General features: G+C 52.1%; 1 protein-coding gene across 4 annotated transcripts in view; it reads left to right on the top strand.

Annotated features, from left to right (window-relative positions):
* wdr81 (WD repeat domain 81) overlaps positions 1 to 16547 on the top strand; it is a 48598-nt gene that overhangs the window by 20744 nt on the left and 11307 nt on the right. For 2 of the 4 annotated variants that reach the window (XM_068025121.1, XM_068025125.1), the window contains 5 exons: positions 11893 to 12074; positions 12717 to 12882; positions 13804 to 13954; positions 14236 to 14931; positions 16039 to 16184. In XM_068025121.1, the coding sequence (XP_067881222.1) occupies positions 11893 to 12074; positions 12717 to 12882; positions 13804 to 13954; positions 14236 to 14931; positions 16039 to 16184 (1341 nt within the window). The remainder of the gene's footprint in view (positions 1 to 11892; positions 12075 to 12716; positions 12883 to 13803; positions 13955 to 14235; positions 14932 to 16038; positions 16185 to 16547) is intronic. The other 2 variants (XM_068025122.1, XM_068025124.1) reach the window with 1 other exon arrangement.

The raw sequence follows: 16547 nt of genomic DNA, 5'->3' as shown, positions 1-16547 counted from the left end.
CGTGAACATTACCGGGTTGAAAATAGCCTGCTCCCTGGTTGGTTCGACAATGTACTGTTCTAAGAAACTGTCTCTAATACACTGTGAACTTATCTTCCAGGCTACCATTGCCAATTTGATTAGTCCAATCAAGATGAAGATTAAAAACACCCACGATTATTGCAGTACCTTTCCTGCCAGCCATCATTATTTCTCAATATATATTCTGTCCGACAGCATAGCTACTGTTAGGGTCAGTCCTCCTTGGAGAGGAGAAAATTAAAAGGAGATTTGATAGAAGTAACAAAATCATGAGGGGTCTGGACAGAGGAGACAGAGAGAAACTGTTCCCACTGGCTGAGGATTGTGAAGCAGAGGACATTGATTTAAGGCAAAAGAAGTAACAGTGACATGAAAAACCTTTTTGCACACGATGTGGTTCAGATCTGGAATGCACTGTCTGAGAGTGTGGTGGAGGCAGGTTCAGTGAGTGTTTCGGATCTGGAATGCACTGCCTGAGAGTGTGGTGGAGGCAGGTTCAGTGAGTGTTTAGGATCTGGAATGCACTGTCTGAGAGTGTGGTGGAGGCAGGTTCAGTGAGTGTTTCGGATCTGGAATGAGAGTGTGGTGGAGGCAGGTTCAGTGAGTGTTTCGGTTCTGGAATGCACTGTCTGAGAGTGTGGTGGAGGCAGGTTCAGTGAGTGTTTAGGATCTGGAATGCACTGCCTGAGAGTGTGGTGGAGGCAGGTTCAGTGAGTGTTTCGGATCTGGAAGGCACTGCCTGAGAGTGTGGTGGAGGCAGGTTCAGTGAGTGTTTAGGATCTGGAATTCACTGCCTGAGAGTGTGGTGGAGGCAGGTTCAGTGAGTGTTTAGGATCTGGAATGCACTGTCTGAGAGTGTGGTGGAGGCAGGTTCAGTGAGTGTTTAGGATCTGGAATGAGAGTGTGGTGGAGGCAGGTTCAGTGAGTGTTTAGGATCTGGAATACAATGTCTGAGAGTGTGGTGGAGGCAGGTTCAGTGAGTGTTTAGGATCTGGAATGCACTGTCTGAGAGTGTGGTGGAGGCAGGTTCAGTGAGTGTTTCGGATCTGGAAGGCACTGCCTGAGAGTGTGGTGGAGGCAGGTTCAGTGAGTGTTTAGGATCTGGAATTCACTGCCTGAGAGTGTGGTGGAGGCAGGTTCAGTGAGTGTTTAGGATCTGGAATGCACTGTCTGAGAGTGTGGTGGAGGCAGGTTCAGTGAGTGTTTAGGATCTGGAATGCACTGTCTGAGAGTGCGGTGGAGGCAGGTTCAGTGAGTGTTTAGGATCTGGAATGCACTGTCTGAGAGTGTGGTGGAGGCAGGTTCAGTGAGTGTTTAGGATCTGGAATTCACTGCCTGAGAGTGTGGTGGAGGCAGGTTCAGTGAGTGTTTAGGATCTGGAATGAGAGTGCGGTGGAGGCAGGTTCAGTGAGTGTTTAGGATCTGGAATGCACTGCCTGAGAGTGTGGTGGAGGCAGGTTCAGTGAGTGTTTAGGATCTGGAATGCACTGCCTGAGAGTGTGGTGGAGGCAGGTTCAGTGAGTGTTTAGGGTCTGGAATTCACTGCCTGAGAGTGTGGTGGAGGCAGGTTCAGTGAGTGTTTAGGATCTGGAATGAGAGTGCGGTGGAGGCAGGTTCAGTGAGTGTTTAGGATCTGGAATGCACTGCCTGGGAGTGTGGTGGAGGCAGGTTCAGTGAGTGTTTCGGATCTGGAATGAGAGTGTGGTGGAGGCAGGTTCAGTGAGTGTTTAGGATCTGGAATGCACTGCCTGAGAGTGTGGTGGAGGCAGGTTCAGTGCGTGTTTAGGATCTGGAAGGCACTGCCTGAGAGTGTGGTGGAGGCAGGTTCAGTGAGTGTTTAGGATCTGGAATTCACTGCCTGAGAGTGTGGTGGAGGCAGGTTCAGTGAGTGTTTAGGATCTGGAATGAGAGTGTGGTGGAGGCAGGTTCAGTGAGTGTTTAGGATCTGGAATACAATGTCTGAGAGTGTGGTGGAGGCAGGTTCAGTGAGTGTTTAGGATCTGGAATACAATGTCTGAGAGTGTGGTGGAGGCAGGTTCAGTGAGTGTTCAGGATCTGGAATGAGAGTGTGGTGGAGGCAGGTTCAGTGAGTGTTTAGGATCTGGAATGAGAGTGTGGTGGAGGCAGGTTCAGTGAGTGTTGAGGATCTGGAATACACTGTCTGAGAGTGTGGTGGAGGCAGGTTTAGTGAGTGTTTAGGATCTGGAATGCACTGTCTGAGAGTGTGGTGGAGGCAGGTTCAGTGAATATTTAGGATCTGGAATGAGAGTGTGGTGGAGGCAGGTTCAGTGAGTGTTTAGGATCTGGAATCAGAGTGTGGTGGAGGCAGGTTCGGTGAGTGTTTAGGATCTGGAATGCACTGTATGAGAGTGTGGTGGAGGCAGGTTCAGTGAGTGTTTAGGATCTGGAATGCACTGCCTGAGATTGTGGTGGAGGCAGGTTCAGTGAGTGTTTAGGATCTGGAATGCACTGTCTGCGAGTGTGGTGGAGGCAGGTTCAGTGAGTGTTTAGGATCTGGAATGCACTGTATGAGAGTGTGGTGGAGGCAGGTTCAGTGAGTGTTCTGGATCTGGAATGAGAGTGTGGTGGAGGCAGGTTCAGTGAGTGTTCTGGATCTGGAATGAGAGTGAGGGGGAGGCAGGTTCAGTGTGTGTTTAGGATCAGGAATGCACTGTCTGAGAGTGTGGTGGAGGCAGGTTCAGTGAGTGTTTAGGATCTGGAATGCACTGTCTGCGAGTGTGGTGGAGGCAGGTTCAGTGAGTGTTTAGGATCTGGAATGCACTGTATGAGAGTGTGGTGGAGGCAGGTTCAGTGAGTGTTCTGGATCTGGAATGAGAGTGTGGTGGAGGCAGGTTCAGTGAGTGTTCTGGATCTGGAATGAGAGTGAGGGGGAGGCAGGTTCAGTGTGTGTTTAGGATCAGGAATGCACTGTCTGAGAGTGTGGTGGAGGCAGGTTCAGTGAGTGTTTAGGATCTGGAATGCACTGTCTGCGAGTGTGGTGGAGGCAGGTTCAGTGAGTGTTCAGGATCTGGAATGCACTGTATGAGAGTGTGGTGGAGGCAGGTTCAGTGAGTGTTTAGGATCTAGAATGAGAGTGTGGTGGAGGCAGGTTCAGTGAGTGTTCTGGATCTGGAATGAGAGTGAGGGGGAGGCAGGTTCAGCGTGTGTTCAGGATCTGGAATGCACTGCCTGAGAGTGTGGTGGAGGCAGGTTCAGTGAGTGTTTAGGATCTGGAATGCACTGCCTGAGAGTGTGGTGGAGGCAGGTTCAGTGAGTGTTTAGGATCTGGAATTCACTGCCTGAGAGTGCGGTGGAGGCAGGTTCAGTGAGTGTTTAGGATCTGGAATGAGAGTGTGGTGGAGGCAGGTTCAGTGAGTGTTTAGGATCTGGAATGAGAGTGTGGTGGAGGCAGGTTCAGTGAGTGTTTAGGATCTGGAATGCACTGCCTGAGAGTGTGGTGGAGGCAGGTTCAGTGCGTGTTTAGGATCTGGAAGGCACTGCCTGAGAGTGTGGTGGAGGCAGGTTCAGTGAGTGTTTAGGATCTGGAATTCACTGCCTGAGAGTGTGGTGGAGGCAGGTTCAGTGAGTGTTTAGGATCTGGAATGAGAGTGTGGTGGAGGCAGGTTCAGTGAGTGTTTAGGATCTGGAATACAATGTCTGAGAGTGTGGTGGAGGCAGGTTCAGTGAGTGTTTAGGATCTGGAATACAATGTCTGAGAGTGTGGTGGAGGCAGGTTCAGTGAGTGTTCAGGATCTGGAATGAGAGTGTGGTGGAGGCAGGTTCAGTGAGTGTTTAGGATCTGGAATGCACTGTCTGAGAGTGTGGTGGAGGCAGGTTCAGTGAGTGTTGAGGATCTGGAATACACTGTCTGAGAGTGTGGTGGAGGCAGGTTTAGTGAGTGTTTAGGATCTGGAATGCACTGTCTGAGAGTGTGGTGGAGGCAGGTTCAGTGAATATTTAGGATCTGGAATGAGAGTGTGGTGGAGGCAGGTTCAGTGAGTGTTTAGGATCTGGAATCAGAGTGTGGTGGAGGCAGGTTCGGTGAGTGTTTAGGATCTGGAATGCACTGTATGAGAGTGTGGTGGAGGCAGGTTCAGTGAGTGTTTAGGATCTGGAATGCACTGCCTGAGATTGTGGTGGAGGCAGGTTCAGTGAGTGTTTAGGATCTGGAATGCACTGTCTGCGAGTGTGGTGGAGGCAGGTTCAGTGAGTGTTTAGGATCTAGAATGAGAGTGTGGTGGAGGCAGGTTCAGTGAGTGTTCTGGATCTGGAATGAGAGTGAGGGGGAGGCAGGTTCAGCGTGTGTTCAGGATCTGGAATGCACTGCCTGAGAGTGTGGTGGAGGCAGGTTCAGTGAGTGTTTAGGATCTGGAATGCACTGCCTGAGAGTGTGGTGGAGGCAGGTTCAGTGAGTGTTTAGGATCTGGAATTCACTGCCTGAGAGTGTGGTGGAGGCAGGTTCAGTGAGTGTTTAGGATCTGGAATGAGAGTGTGGTGGAGGCAGGTTCAGTGAGTGTTTAGGATCTGGAATGAGAGTGAGGGGGAGGCAGGTTCAGCGTGTGTTCAGGATCTGGAATGCACTGCCTGAGAGTGTGGTGGAGGCAGGTTCAGTGAGTGTTTAGGATCTGGAATGCACTGCCTGAGAGTGTGGTGGAGGCAGGTTCAGTGAGTGTTTAGGATCTGGAATTCACTGCCTGAGAGTGTGGTGGAGGCAGGTTCAGTGAGTGTTTAGGATCTGGAATGAGAGTGTGGTGGAGGCAGGTTCAGTGAGTGTTTAGGATCTGGAATGCACTGCCTGAGAGTGTGGTGGAGGCAGGTTCAGTGAGTGTTTAGGATCTGGAAGGCACTGCCTGAGAGTGAGGTGGAGGCAGGTTCAGTGAGTGTTTCGGATCTGGAATGAGAGTGTGGTGGAGGCAGGTTCAGTGAGTGTTTCGGATCTGGAATGAGAGTGTGGTGGAGGCAGGTTCAGTGAGTGTTTAGGATCTGGAATGCACTGTCTGAGAGTGTGGTGGAGGCAGGTTCAGTGAGTGTTTAGGATCTGGAATGAGAGTGTGGTGGAGGCAGGTTCAGTGAGTGTTTAGGATCTGGAATGCACTGTCTGAGAGTGTGGTGGAGGCGGGTTCAGTGAGTGTTTAGGATCTGGAATGAACTGTCTGAGAGTGTGGTGGAGGCGGGTTCAGTGAGTGTTTAGGATCTGGAATGCACTGTCTGAGAGTGCGGTGGAGGCAGGTTCAGTGAATATTTAGGATGTGGAATGCACTGCCTGAGATTGTGGTGGAGGCAGGTTCAGTGAGTGTTTAGGATCTGGAATGCACTGTCTGCGAGTGTGGTGGAGGCAGGTTCAGTGAGTGTTTAGGATCTGGAATGAGAGTGTGGTGGAGGCAGGTTCAGTGAGTGTTTAGGATCTGGAATGCACTGCCTGAGATTGTGGTGGAGGCAGGTTCAGTGAGTGTTTAGGATCTGGAATGCACTGTCTGCGAGTGTGGTGGAGGCAGGTTCAGTGAGTGTTTAGGATCTGGAATGCACTGCCTGAGATTGTGGTGGAGGCAGGTTCAGTGAGTGTTCTGGATCTGGAATGAGAGTGTGGTGGAGGCAGGTTCAGTGAGTGTTCTGGATCTGGAATGAGAGTGTGGTGGAGGCAGGTTCAGTGAGTGTTTAGGATCTGGAATGCACTGCCTGAGATTGTGGTGGAGGCAGGTTCAGTGAGTGTTCTGGATCTGGAATGAGAGTGTGGTGGAGGCAGGTTCAGTGAGTGTTTAGGATATAGAATGAGAGTGTGGTGGAGGCAGGTTCAGTGAGTGTTCTGGATCTGGAATGAGAGTGAGGGGGAGGCAGGTTCAGCGTGTGTTCAGGATCTGGAATGCACTGCCTGAGAGTGTGGTGGAGGCAGGTTCAGTGAGTGTTTAGGATCTGGAATGCACTGTCTGAGAGCGTGGTGGAGGCAGGTTCAGTGAGTGTTTCGGATCTGGAATGCACTGTATGAGAGTGTGGTGGAGGCAGGTTCAGTGAGTGTTTAGGATCTGGAATGCACTGCCTGAGATTGTGGTGGAGGCAGGTTCAGTGAGTGTTTAGGATCTGGAATGCACTGTCTGCGAGTGTGGTGGAGGCAGGTTCAGTGAGTGTTTAGGATCTGGAATGCACTGCCTGAGATTGTGGTGGAGGCAGGTTCAGTGAGTGTTCTGGATCTGGAATGAGAGTGTGGTGGAGGCAGGTTCAGTGAGTGTTTAGGATCTGGAATGCACTGTCTGCGAGTGTGGTGGAGGCAGGTTCAGTGAGTGTTTAGGATCTGGAATGCACTGCCTGAGATTGTGGTGGAGGCAGGTTCAGTGAGTGTTCTGGATCTGGAATGAGAGTGTGGTGGAGGCAGGTTCAGTGAGTGTTTAGGATCTGGAATGCACTGCCTGAGATTGTGGTGGAGGCAGGTTCAGTGAGTGTTCTGGATCTGGAATGAGAGTGTGGTGGAGGCAGGTTCAGTGAGTGTTTAGGATCTGGAATGCACTGCCTGAGAGTGTGGTGGAGGCAGGTTCAGTGAGTGTTTAGGATCTGGAATGAGAGTGTGGTGGAGGCAGGTTCAGTGAGTGTTTAGGATCTGGAATGAGAGTGTGGTGGAGGCAGGTTCAGTGAGTGTTTAGGATCTGGAATGCACTGCCTGAGAGTGTGGTGGAGGCAGGTTCAGTGAGTGTTTAGGATCTGGAATTCACTGCCTGAGTGTGTGGTGGAGGCAGGTTCAGTGAGTGTTTAGGATCTGGAAGGCACTGCCTGAGAGTGAGGTGGAGGCAGGTTCAGTGAGTGTTTCGGATCTGGAATGAGAGTGTGGTGGAGGCAGGTTCAGTGAGTGTTTCGGATCTGGAATGAGAGTGTGGTGGAGGCAGGTTCAGTGAGTGTTTAGGATCTGGAATGCACTGTCTGAGAGTGTGGTGGAGGCAGGTTCAGTGAGTGTTTAGGATCTGGAATGCACTGCCTGAGCGTGTGGTGGAGGCAGGTTCAGTGAGTGTTTAGGATCTGGAATGCACTGCCTGAGCGTGTGGTGGAGGCAGGTTCAGTGAGTGTTTAGGATCTGGAATGCACTGTCTGAGAGTGTGGTGGAGGCAGGTTCAGTGAGTGTTTAGGATCTGGAATGAGAGTGTGGTGGAGGCAGGTTCAGTGAGTGTTTAGGATCTGGAATTCACTGCCTGAGAGTGTGGTGGAGGCAGGTTCAGTGAGTGTTTAGGATCTGGAATGAGAGTGTGGTGGAGGCAGGTTCAGTGAGTGTTTAGGATCTGGAATGCACTGCCTGAGAGTGTGGTGGAGGCAGGTTCAGTGCGTGTTTAGGATCTGGAAGGCACTGCCTGAGAGTGTGGTGGAGGCAGGTTCAGTGAGTGTTTAGGATCTGGAATGAGAGTGTGGTGGAGGCAGGTTCAGTGAGTGTTTAGGATCTGGAATACAATGTCTGAGAGTGTGGTGGAGGCAGGTTCAGTGAGTGTTTAGGATCTGGAATTCACTGCCTGAGAGTGTGGTGGAGGCAGGTTCAGTGAGTGTTTAGGATCTGGAATGAGAGTGTGGTGGAGGCAGGTTCAGTGAGTGTTCAGGATCTGGAATGAGAGTGTGGTGGAGGCAGGTTCAGTGAGTGTTTAGGATCTGGAATTCACTGCCTGAGAGTGTGGTGGAGGCAGGTTCAGTGAGTCTTTAGGATCTGGAATGAGAGTGTGGTGGAGGCAGGTTCAGTGAGTGTTCAGGATCTGGAATGAGAGTGTGGTGGAGGCAGGTTCAGTGAGTGTTTAGGATCTGGAATGAGAGTGTGGTGGAGGCAGGTTTAGTGAGTGTTTAGGATCTGGAATGCACTGTCTGAGAGTGTGGTGGAGGCAGGTTCAGTGAGTGTTTAGGATCTGGAATGAGAGTGTGGTGGAGGCAGGTTCGGTGAGTGTTTAGGATCTGGAATGAGAGTGTGGTGGAGGCAGTTTCAGTGAATATTTAGGTTCTGGAATGAGAGTGTGGTGGAGGCAGTTTCAGTGAATATTTAGGATCTGGAATGCACTGTCTGAGAGTGTGGTGGAGGCAGGTTCAGTGAGTGTTTAGGATCTGGAATGCACTGTCTGAGAGTGTGGTGGAGGCAGGTTCAGTGAGTGTTTAGAATCTGGAATGAACTGTCTGAGAATGTGGTGGAGGCGGGTTCAGTGAGTGTTTAGAATCTGGAATGAACTGTCTGAGAATGTGGTGGAGGCGGGTTCAGTGAGTGTTTAGGATCTGGAATGCACTGTCTGAGAGTGTGGTGGAGGCAGGTTCGGTGAGTGTTTAGAATCTGGAATGTGCAGCCTGAGAGTGTGGTGGAGGCAGGTTCAGTGAGTGTTTAGGATCTGGAATGCACTGTCTGAGAGTGTGGTGGAGGCAGGTTCAGTGAATATTTAGGATGTGGAATGCACTGCCTGAGATTGTGGTGGAGGCAGGTTTAGTGAGTGTTTAGGATCTGGAATGCACTGTCTGCGAGTGTGGTGGAGGCAGGTTCAGTGAGTGTTTAGGATCTGGAATGAGAGTGTGGTGGAGGCAGGTTCAGTGAGTGTTTAGGATCTGGAATGCACTGTATGAGAGTGTGGTGGAGGCAGGTTCAGTGAGTGTTTAGGATCTGGAATGCACTGCCTGAGATTGTGGTGGAGGCAGGTTCAGTGAGTGTTTAGGATCTGGAATGCACTGTCTGCGAGTGTGGTGGAGGCAGGTTCAGTGAGTGTTTAGGATCTGGAATGCACTGCCTGAGATTGTGGTGGAGGCAGGTTCAGTGAGTGTTCTGGATCTGGAATGAGAGTGTGGTGGAGGCAGGTTCAGTGAGTGTTTAGGATCTGGAATGCACTGCCTGAGATTGTGGTGGAGGCAGGTTCAGTGAGTGTTCTGGATCTGGAATGAGAGTGTGGTGGAGGCAGGTTCAGTGAGTGTTTAGGATCTAGAATGAGAGTGTGGGGGAGGCAGGTTCAGCGTGTGTTCAGGATCTGGAATGCACTGCCTGAGAGTGTGGTGGAGGCAGGTTCAGTGAGTGTTTAGGATCTGGAATGAGAGTGTGGTGGAGGCAGGTTCAGCGAGTGTTTCGGTTCTGGAATGAGAGTGTGGTGGAGGCAGGTTCAGTGAGTGTTTAGGATCTGGAATGAGAGTGTGGTGGAGGCAGGTTCAGTGAGTGTTCTGGATCTGGAATGAGAGTGTGGTGGAGGCAGGTTCAGTGAATATTTAGGATCTGGAATGCTCTGTCTGAGAGTGTGGTGGAGGCAGGTTCAGTGAGTGTTTAGGGATCTGGAATGAGAGTGAGGGGGAGGCAGGTTCGGTGAGTGTTTAGGATCTGGAATGAGAGTGTGGTGGAGGCAGGTTCAGTGAATATTTAGGATCTGGAATGCACTGTCTGAGAGTGTGGTGGAGGCAGGTTCAGTGAGTGTTTAGGATCTGGAATGAGAGTGAGGGGGAGGCAGGTTCGGTGAGTGTTTAGGATCTGGAATGAGAGTGTGGTGGAGGCAGGTTCAGTGAGTGTTTAGGATCTGGAATGCTCTGTCTGAGAGTGTGGTGGAGGCAGGTTCAGTGAGTGTTTAGGATCTGGAATGCTCTGTCTGAGAGTGTGGTGGAGGCTGGTTCAATTGAGGTTTTCAAAAGGAAATTGGAGAATTATGTGAAGACACAAAATTTGCAGGGACACAGCGAGTAGACAGGGAAGTCGGACTGAATGAGTTGCCTTTTCAGAGAGCTGGCATGGTCGCGATGGGCCGAATGGCCTCCTTTGACTCTGTAGTCGTTCTGATTCTAATTTTAGATGTAGTAAGGTTGAATGGAGTCCTGTTTCTTCACTTGGGAAAGCAAGTTAAGCCAGGCATTATTGGAGGCAAGAGTGTATAGGTCATCGGTTGTAGGACGGGTCACAACTCCTTCAATTAGCCGTATCTCAGTGGTTAGCACTCTCATCTGAGTCTGTAGGTTTTGGGTTCAAGTCCCACTCCAGAGACGTGAGCACATAATCCAGGCTGACAGTCCCAATGCAGGACTGAGGGAGTGCTGCACCGTCAGAGGTGCCATCATTTGGATGAAGCATTAAATTAAGGCCCCATCAGTGCTGTCTGGTGGATATAATAGATCCGACTTCAAAAGGAGAGCTGTTGAGTTCTCCCCAGTGTCCTGGCCAATATTTATCGCTCAATCAAGCTCACCAAAACAGATGATCTGATCATTAGCAGATTGCTGTTGGTGGGATCTTGCTGTGTGCAAAATAGCTGCCTCGTTTCCTACATTACAACATTGACTACACTTCAAAAAAGCACATCATTGATGTTATCTAAGCAGTGTAGACGAGTGTGTCTAATTACAAAGAGACATTGATAGATTTAGTGAGTGGGTGAAAACCTGGCTGATGGATTTTGATGCTGGTGAGTTCATCCAATTTGCCCCAAAGAAGGAGAAATCGGTATATTATTTACCTGGTGAAAAGCTAGGAACGTTGGTGGTCCAGAGATTTAAGGATCCGTGTACACACATCACTAAAATGTAATGGACAGGTACCAACAAAAAAAATCACTAAGGCTACTGGAATGTTAGCGTTTATATCTGGAGGTCTGGAATATAAAGGCAGAGAGCGGACCCTTTTGTTTCAGCTGTACAAAGCCCTGGTTAGACCACATCTAGAGCATTGTGTACAGTTCAGATCACTACACCTTAGAAAGGATAGATTGGAAAAGTGCAGCACAGATTCACCAGAATGTAACTGGGGCTACAAAGGGTTAGATGAAGAGGGGAGATTACATAAACAAGGCTTGTCGTCCCTGGAATATCGAAGGTTAAGCAGTGATTTGTTTGAGGTTCTTAGGGTTTTGAAAGGAGCTGAAGGGCAGATGGAGAGAAATGTTTTCTGCTGGTGGGGGGAGTCTCGGACACGGGGACAGAACCTGGAAATCAGAGCCAGGCCGTTCAGGAGAGCCATTAGACAACACTTGCTCACACAGAAGGTGAGGGGTCTGAGAGAGGGCGCTCGCTGAGCGCGAGGGGTCTGAGAGAGGGCGCTCGCTGAGCGCGAGGGGTCTGAGAGAGGGCGCTCGCTGAGCGCGAGGGGTCTGAGAGAGGGCGCTCGCTGAGCGCGAGGGGTCTGAGAGAGGGCGCTCGCTGAGCGCGAGGGGTCTGAGAGAGGGCGCTCGCTGAGCGCGAGGGGTCTGAGAGAGGGCGCTCGCTGAGCGCGAGGGGTCTGAGAGAGGGCGCTCGCTGAGCGCGAGGGGTCTGAGAGAGGGCGCTCGCTGAGCGCGAGGGGTCTGAGAGAGGGCGCTCGCTGAGCGTGTACTGTTCAACACTGGACTGTCAAATTTATTCCTAACTATTAAACGTCAGCTGAATGTATTTTGCCGAACACGTTTAATTGTTTATGGTGTATTTGTGGTCAGTGTAATCCTGAATGACACCAAGTTTAACCCAACGTTGGCCGGTAAGTATCACTGACCAGCACCAGGTGATGCTGCATTAACATTTGTTTTAACCATCTGCACTAATTTTAGTCGAAACTCCTCTCGCGCTCTCACAATTAGGTGAATATAGTTCACGTCGATTTAAATAAACATCTCGCACCATTTAGTAACCATGGAAGTAAAGCAGCCACAATGATCAAAAAACACTCATACCCTTTCCATTTTACCAACAAACACACAAAGGTTAAAGTTCACCCTCACACACCGTGCCAATGAGTGTTGAGATCACTGACTGATGACTGTGTCTGTTACTCACTCTTCTTTTGGTGAATCAAATATGTAATTAGTCACATCTGGATTCTCGATTCATCACATGTGGTTAGTGACCAGTCCAAGATGGGCTCCAGGTAATTTAGCCACTGGGAGGGGTTACCTGCTGTGGCCAAGAGGGTTAATGCTGGCCTGACCTCTGACCCTGCAGGTTGGCCCCAGCAACAGCTGGCGGTTGAACAGTCGGAAGGAGGCAGGGTTACTGTCAGCGATGGTCCTGATGCAGAAGATTATCGTTTACCTGTCTGACACCACGCTAATGGATGTTCTGCCCAAAATCAACCAGGAGGTGCTGCTTCCAGCACTGGAGGTTCTCACCTCTCCCAACACCAGGTGGGTCCAATGTCCTGAAGACCTAGTAGGGAATCCATGTCGGTGGGACCTGCTTTCTCACAGGAACATTTATTAACCTCAGGCATGGCTTTGCTGAGCAGGACAGAGTTGGTGCAGTGAGTTAGACACCACTCTCCACCCAGAGATCGACTGCAGCCCAGGCAGCTGGAGGGGACCCGACATGATGACTCTGGGCAGTGAACGGGGACCCAAATCGCCAACTGTCCCCAATTCACTGATTGCAAGGATGGAATTGGGAATCTCATTGCAGGGGACAGGAGCTGGTGTGAGAAATGTGAAAACGGCAATGAATATGAGGTGGGGGAGCTTTCTTGAGATTGGGACAGAGGTACAATGATGGGACAGTGTAGAGGGAGCTTTACTCTGTATCTAACCCCGTGTTGTGTCTGTCCTGGGAGTGTTTGGGGACGGTGCCCATCTCGCTGTGACTCTGATATCCGGGACCTCTGCTCGGCCCAGCAGCCTCTGAACGTGGATATCATCTCTACTGCATGAATTTTATTTGTGCCCTGTTCAGAGTCCGGGTTGGGGTGTTCTTCACCGGTTGCTATTCTTGTTTGTACCCCTGGGGGGTTCTGGTTTGCAGGAGATGTTTGTAACCAGTGTGTGTGTGTGTCTCAGTTTCCCCAGTGGAGTGCAGGCTCGCTCTGTGCTCTGTGTGAAGACACTCAGTCTTATCGCCCTCGTGTGTTTGAGAATTGGACAGGAGATGGTGACTCAGCACATGAGCGAGACGCTGTGTCGATTCTTTGAGGGATTCTCTGTCCTTCCGGACTTGAAGGAGCAGGTAGGCCACTGGAAAATGTCCCTCTATCCATGCGCAGCTAATAACCAACTGTGGCTTTATAGGTGGCATTGTCATCTCTGAGTCATAAGGTTGAGGGTTTGAGTCCCACTCCGAAGACTTGAGCACAAACATCCAGACATTCCCAGTGCAGTACTGAGGGAGTGTCGCACTGTCGGAGGGTCAGTACTGAGGGAGCGCCGCACTGTCAGAGGGTCGGTACTGAGGGAGTGTCGCACTGTCGGAGTGTCGGTACTGAGGGAGCGCCACACTGTCGGAGGGTCGGTACTGAGGGAGCGCCACACTGTCGGAGGGTCAGTACTGAGGGAGTGTCGCACTGTCGGAGGGTCGGTACTGAGGGAGCGCCACACTGTCGGAGGGTCGGTACTGAGGGAGCGCCGCACTGTCGGAGGGTCGGTACTGAGGGAGCACCGCACTGTCGGAGGGTCGGTACTGAGGGAGCGCCACACTGTCGGAGGGTCGGTACTGAGGGAGCGCCACACTGTCAGAGGGTCGGTACTGAGGGAGCGCCGCACTGTCGGAGGGTCGGTACTGAGGGAGTGCTGTAGAGTCTTGAGGCTGGGAAAGGGTACTATAGAAGTTAGTTTTAACCAACACTACAAAAAACTGAATGACATTGTTTGTCTGATTGCTGTTTTTAGCCTGGATTGTGTGGAATCCCTCCCAGAATGTACACAGTTTCTGCTGTGAACGATATTTGGAATTGTGTTGGGAGGGACAGAGAGGAATTCTCCTTCCCAGTAACATCCCTTGTTGTGTTACGGGGATGGATAGATCTCACACTGTAACGTTTCAGACTGGGCCTTAGCCCCATGTGTCTGCAATCGGAGGGGTAAGTGCAGCGAATGACTCCCAGCTCTCGGGAAACTGTGCATTCCCTGTGTTTTGTGTTGGCCTCTACAGATGGGAGCGAGTGAAGATTCCAGTGCCCGATGCACAGGTCTGTCTGAATGCAACGAGCTGGCCTGGGATCTTGCTGCTCTTGAGGAGCTGGAGAAAGTGTTCAGTCCGGAGATGGCCTATTCTGCTTACATCCCATTCAACTGCCTGATCGGTGAGGACGTGTGGGGGATGGGAAGGGGTGGAAGGGGGAAGGGGGAGGGGTTGGGAATGAATTCAGGGAGAGGGAGGGGGGTAAGTTTGGGTGTTGGGAGGGAGTGGGGACCGGTTTAGGACCACTGTGGGTATTGGAGTGGGAATGGGGGGAGAGATTTGATGCGCAGTGCCCTGTGCTCTTTCTCTCTTTCTCTCTTTCTCTCACTCTCGGATGCTCTTTTTCTTGGACTCTCTCTGGAGGGGCAATTTGCCAATCATTAACCTCTTTCCTGTTCCCAGGAGATTCCATTATCAAGAAGGTTTTGCGGAACCACGATCACGTGTGTATGTTGATGACACTGTACCAGGAAACAGTCAGTGTGCAGGGTCCCAAATCACCACATCTCCTCCCCCCGGAGACCCATCAGGAGAACGGCTTTACTTTCAGCACACGGGGTGGTCTCGCAGGAGATGACGGAATGACTGGGACGTTTGGGAGCGTGATGGTTGGCAATCGTATTGAGATCCCACCAGATTCCACGTCGGAGAGTCATCACTTGGCCCAAGTGAAGCAGTGCCCCCAACCCCTGGCATTTGGGGGGTCACAGGAGGACAGTGCCCTGAAGCAGGAGCTGCCTAGGAGTGCGAGAGTGCTGTATGGGAACTGGCTGGCATACTGGCAGTACGAGATCGGGCTGAGTCAACACAATACACACTTCTCTTTCCATCAGATCAAGCTGCAGACTTTCACTGGCCATGCGGGCACGGTCAAATGCCTCTCCGTCCTGGGTAGCGAGGACTTCTTCCTGAGTGCGAGCCGGGACAAGACAGTGCGTCTGTGGCCACTGTATAACTATGGTGATGGGACCAGGGAGATAGAGTCACGCTTGACCTACTCGGAGCACAGAAAGTCTGTCTTCTATGTCCATCAGGCTGAGTCCCTACAGCAGGTGGTCAGCTGTGATGGTTCCGTCCACCTCTGGGACCAGTTCACAGGTGAGAGCAGCAGATTAATGCAGTGATAAATACTCTGTGTCCAGTAACACAGGGGAGTGCCCTGCCTTTGTGCTGGGCTCTGCTGCATTCATGCCCCTGGAGTGTGGAGAGGCAAATCAGCTGTTCTTTTTGCTGCAGATCAAAACCCCAGTGACTTACTGGCGTGTGTGTGACTGAGCACGCATGTGATTGTGAACCTGTGTGTGTGACTGAGCACGCATGTGATTGTGAACCTCTGTGACTGAGCACGCATGTGATTGTGAACCTGTGTGTGTGACTGCATGTGTGTCTGTGTGAAACCACATGTATTCACATGTACAAGACTGGTGTGTGGACATGGGTGAGGACAGGGTCAGATTGAGCTGTGATGCCCCACATAGTGAAGCAGGCAGTCACCACTCGATTAGGTTTGGTTGGGTGAGATGCCAGTGTTGTGTGGGAATTATACCCCAGCCTGAGGTGGGGTTTGCAGCAGAGGAGGGAGAGCGGAGGGGTGGGTATGGGGAGGGGGTGGAGTGGGGAGAGGAAGGGGGTGGGGGGGAAGGGGGGAGGGGAATGAGCTGCTGTGTGTTATTGGTGCCTGTGGATTGATTTTCTGATTGGCTGGAGTTCATCCCGAATTCTGCAGGTGCCACAAGCTGCTGTACTGGTGTCGACCACTAGAGACCCTCAGTGTCCTGCGACAGAGCGCGGGAGCCCTGGGGGCTGGAGGGAGTGAGGGGGGGCAGCGGGAGCCAGTGGGGGGGGGGGCTGGCAGAGGGAGCCCTGGGGGGTGGGCAGTGGGAGGGTGGGGGGGCAGTGGGAGCCCTGGGGGGTGGGGGGAGTGAGGGGGGGGCCGGCAGGAGCTGGGGTGAGGGGGGGGGCAGCGGGAGCCCTGGGGGAGGGGGGTGGGGGGAGTGAGGGGGTGGGGGCAGCTGGAGCCCAAGGTGGGGGTGAGGAGGGGTGCAGCAGGAGCCTTGCTGTTGTCGTCAGATGTTCACTGGATTCTGTGGGAGGCCAGACCCACTTCTACCTGCTTCACAATCACAGCAACAAAAGCTCCCACCGCACCCGGCTCTCCCCCTTCCCCCCGCTCACTCTTCCTGACTGTTAGTGTTTGTTTCGCAGGGAAGACAATCCGGATTTTTGATAGTTTCGACTCTCGGAACCCGGTCACTGCCGTCACCTCGATGCCGGCCCCTCACTGCAGCGTTATCACCGGGACTGCTGACTCTGTGCTGCACTTCATTGACCCCAGGAAGCCGGGGCTGCAGGTAAACCCCTCCCCTCCCCCCAGCCCGGGGATTGACCCCAGGAAGTAGGGGCTGCAGGTAAACCCCTCCCCTCCCCCAAACCCCAGGGATTGACCCCAGGAAGCAGGGGCTGCAGGTAAACCCCTCCCCTCCCCCCAACCCCAGGGACTGACCCCAGGAAGCAGGGGCTGCAGGTAAACCCCTCCCCTCCCCCCAACCCCAGGGACTGACCCCAGGAAGCAGGGGCTGCAGGTAAACCCCTCCCCTCCCCCCCATCCCAGGGATTGACCCCAGGAAGCCGGGGCTGCAGGTAAACTCCTCCCCTCCCCCCATCCCGGGGATTGACCCCAGGAAGCCGGGGCTGCAGGTAAACCCCTCCCCTCC

Source organism: Heterodontus francisci, unplaced genomic scaffold (assembly GCF_036365525.1).
Source record: "Heterodontus francisci isolate sHetFra1 unplaced genomic scaffold, sHetFra1.hap1 HAP1_SCAFFOLD_778, whole genome shotgun sequence".
NCBI lineage: Eukaryota > Metazoa > Chordata > Chondrichthyes > Heterodontiformes > Heterodontidae > Heterodontus > Heterodontus francisci.
This window is presented reverse-complemented; position numbering and strand designations above follow the sequence as displayed.